Genomic DNA, 1758 nt, shown 5'->3' on the forward strand with positions numbered 1-1758 from the left:
GTAAATAAATGAGAAAGATCATAACTAATATTTTAGCATAAATTAAATCTCTTCCTTGAGTCTTCTATATTTTTCTATGAAAATTTATATAAAATATAGACTATTTTATGTATTATGTACTGCATTATGTATCTTTTTAAAAAAGATTTTATTTATTTATGCATGAGAGACACAGGCAGAGGGAGAAGCAGACGGGACTCGATCCCAGGACCCTGGGATCACGCCCTGAGGCAAAGGCAGATGCTCAACTGCTGAGCCACCCAGGTGCCCCCTATATTATATATCTGACAAAGTTTCATGTGTCCTTGCTTTTTCTGAAGGAAATATGGGATTGCTCTTCATATGGAAATGGATCTTGCCCAGGATATCAAAATGGATCTTGGACAACCACTGGGTGTCCAAGCTGTTATGTTTTCATTTATGGCAGGAGCCATATTCATCATGGTGTTTGGCAATCTTGCCATAATCATTTCCATTTCCTACTTCAGGATGCTTCACACACCAACCACCTTCCTCATCCTCTCCATGGTAGTCACTGGTTTCCTCCTGGGACTCACCAATCATGCCCTATAGTATTGTCAGATCGGTGGAGACTTGCTGGTATTTCGGGTTTACATTTTGCAAGATTCATTACAGTTTTGACCTGATGCTTGGCATACCATCCATTTTTTTATCTTTGCTCTGTGGCCATTGATAGATTTTATGCTATCTGTTACCCTTTATGTTATTCTACAAAAATGACGATTTCCCTCACTAAGCGGTTGCTACTTCTCTGCTGGTCCGTCCCCCAAGCATTTGCTTTCTAGGTGGTCTTCTCAGAGGCCTACGCCCATGGTATAGAAGGCTATGATATCTTGGTGGCTTGTTCCAGTTCCTGCCCAGTGATGTTCAACAAGCTATGGGGAACCACCTTGTTGATGGCAGGTTTCTTCACTCCTGGGTCTGTGATGGTGGAGATTTATGGCAATATTTTTGCAGTATCAAGAAAACATGCTCGTACAATCAATAACTTGCCAGAAAATCAAAATAATCAAATGAGGAAAGACAAAAAAGTGGCCAAAACTTTAGGAATAGTGATGAGTGTTTTCTTATTATGTTGGTTTCCCTGTTTCTTCACAATTTTATTGGATCCATTCCTGGACTTCTCTACTCCCGTGGTTTTGTTTGATGCTTTGATACGGTTTGTCTATTTTAACTCCACATGTAATCCCTTAATATATTGTTTCTTCTATCCCTGGTTTTGAAGAGAACTGAAGTACATTTTACCAGGTAAAATTTTCAGCTCACATTTCCATAATACTAATTTGTTTACTCAAAAAGAAACCGAATAGACTTCTGTATGAATGAATTGAAGAAAAAAACCTAGAACTTAGAAAGTCACTTAAAGTGTGTGTGTGTGTGTGTGTGTGTGTGTGTCTGCTTTTGGCTACCATGGCAAGCTTTTCATTTCTAAGACTTGAGGAAAAAATAGGAATTTTCTCTTTGAACTCCAAATCCCTCTTATTCAGAATACATGATACACCCACTACTTTTAGGTATAATAAAAAAGAAGAAAGAAAGATAAAGAGAAGATGAGGAAAAGTCTGGAATGGTGTGAAGAGAACACACAGGACTTTTATACCAGTTGGAAGGGATCAGGGTACAAGCTGAGCTTAATGACTGCTGCCCCCTCCTACCAGCACCAGCACTTTGTGTGCTATTTCTATTCGCTTTTTGTTCCTTGGCACCTGACCAGATATATTTTAAAACATCAACTAA

The 1758-nt window shown here is 38.7% G+C and overlaps 1 protein-coding gene across 1 annotated transcript; it reads left to right on the forward strand.

Annotated features, from left to right (window-relative positions):
* Window positions 1–303: 303 nt before the first annotated feature.
* On the forward strand, window positions 304–1331 carry LOC100686959 (trace amine-associated receptor 2). The gene is given in 3 exon segments (XM_038589005.1): window positions 304–558; window positions 560–667; window positions 669–1331. Coding segments are annotated over 3 exon segments (987 nt in total). The 5' UTR covers window positions 304–342.
* Window positions 1332–1758: the final 427 nt, after the last annotated feature.

The sequence above is a fragment of the Canis lupus genome, unplaced genomic scaffold, assembly GCF_011100685.1.
Source record: "Canis lupus familiaris isolate Mischka breed German Shepherd unplaced genomic scaffold, alternate assembly UU_Cfam_GSD_1.0 chrUn_S1564H1752, whole genome shotgun sequence".
Classification (NCBI taxonomy): Eukaryota; Metazoa; Chordata; class Mammalia; order Carnivora; family Canidae; genus Canis; species Canis lupus.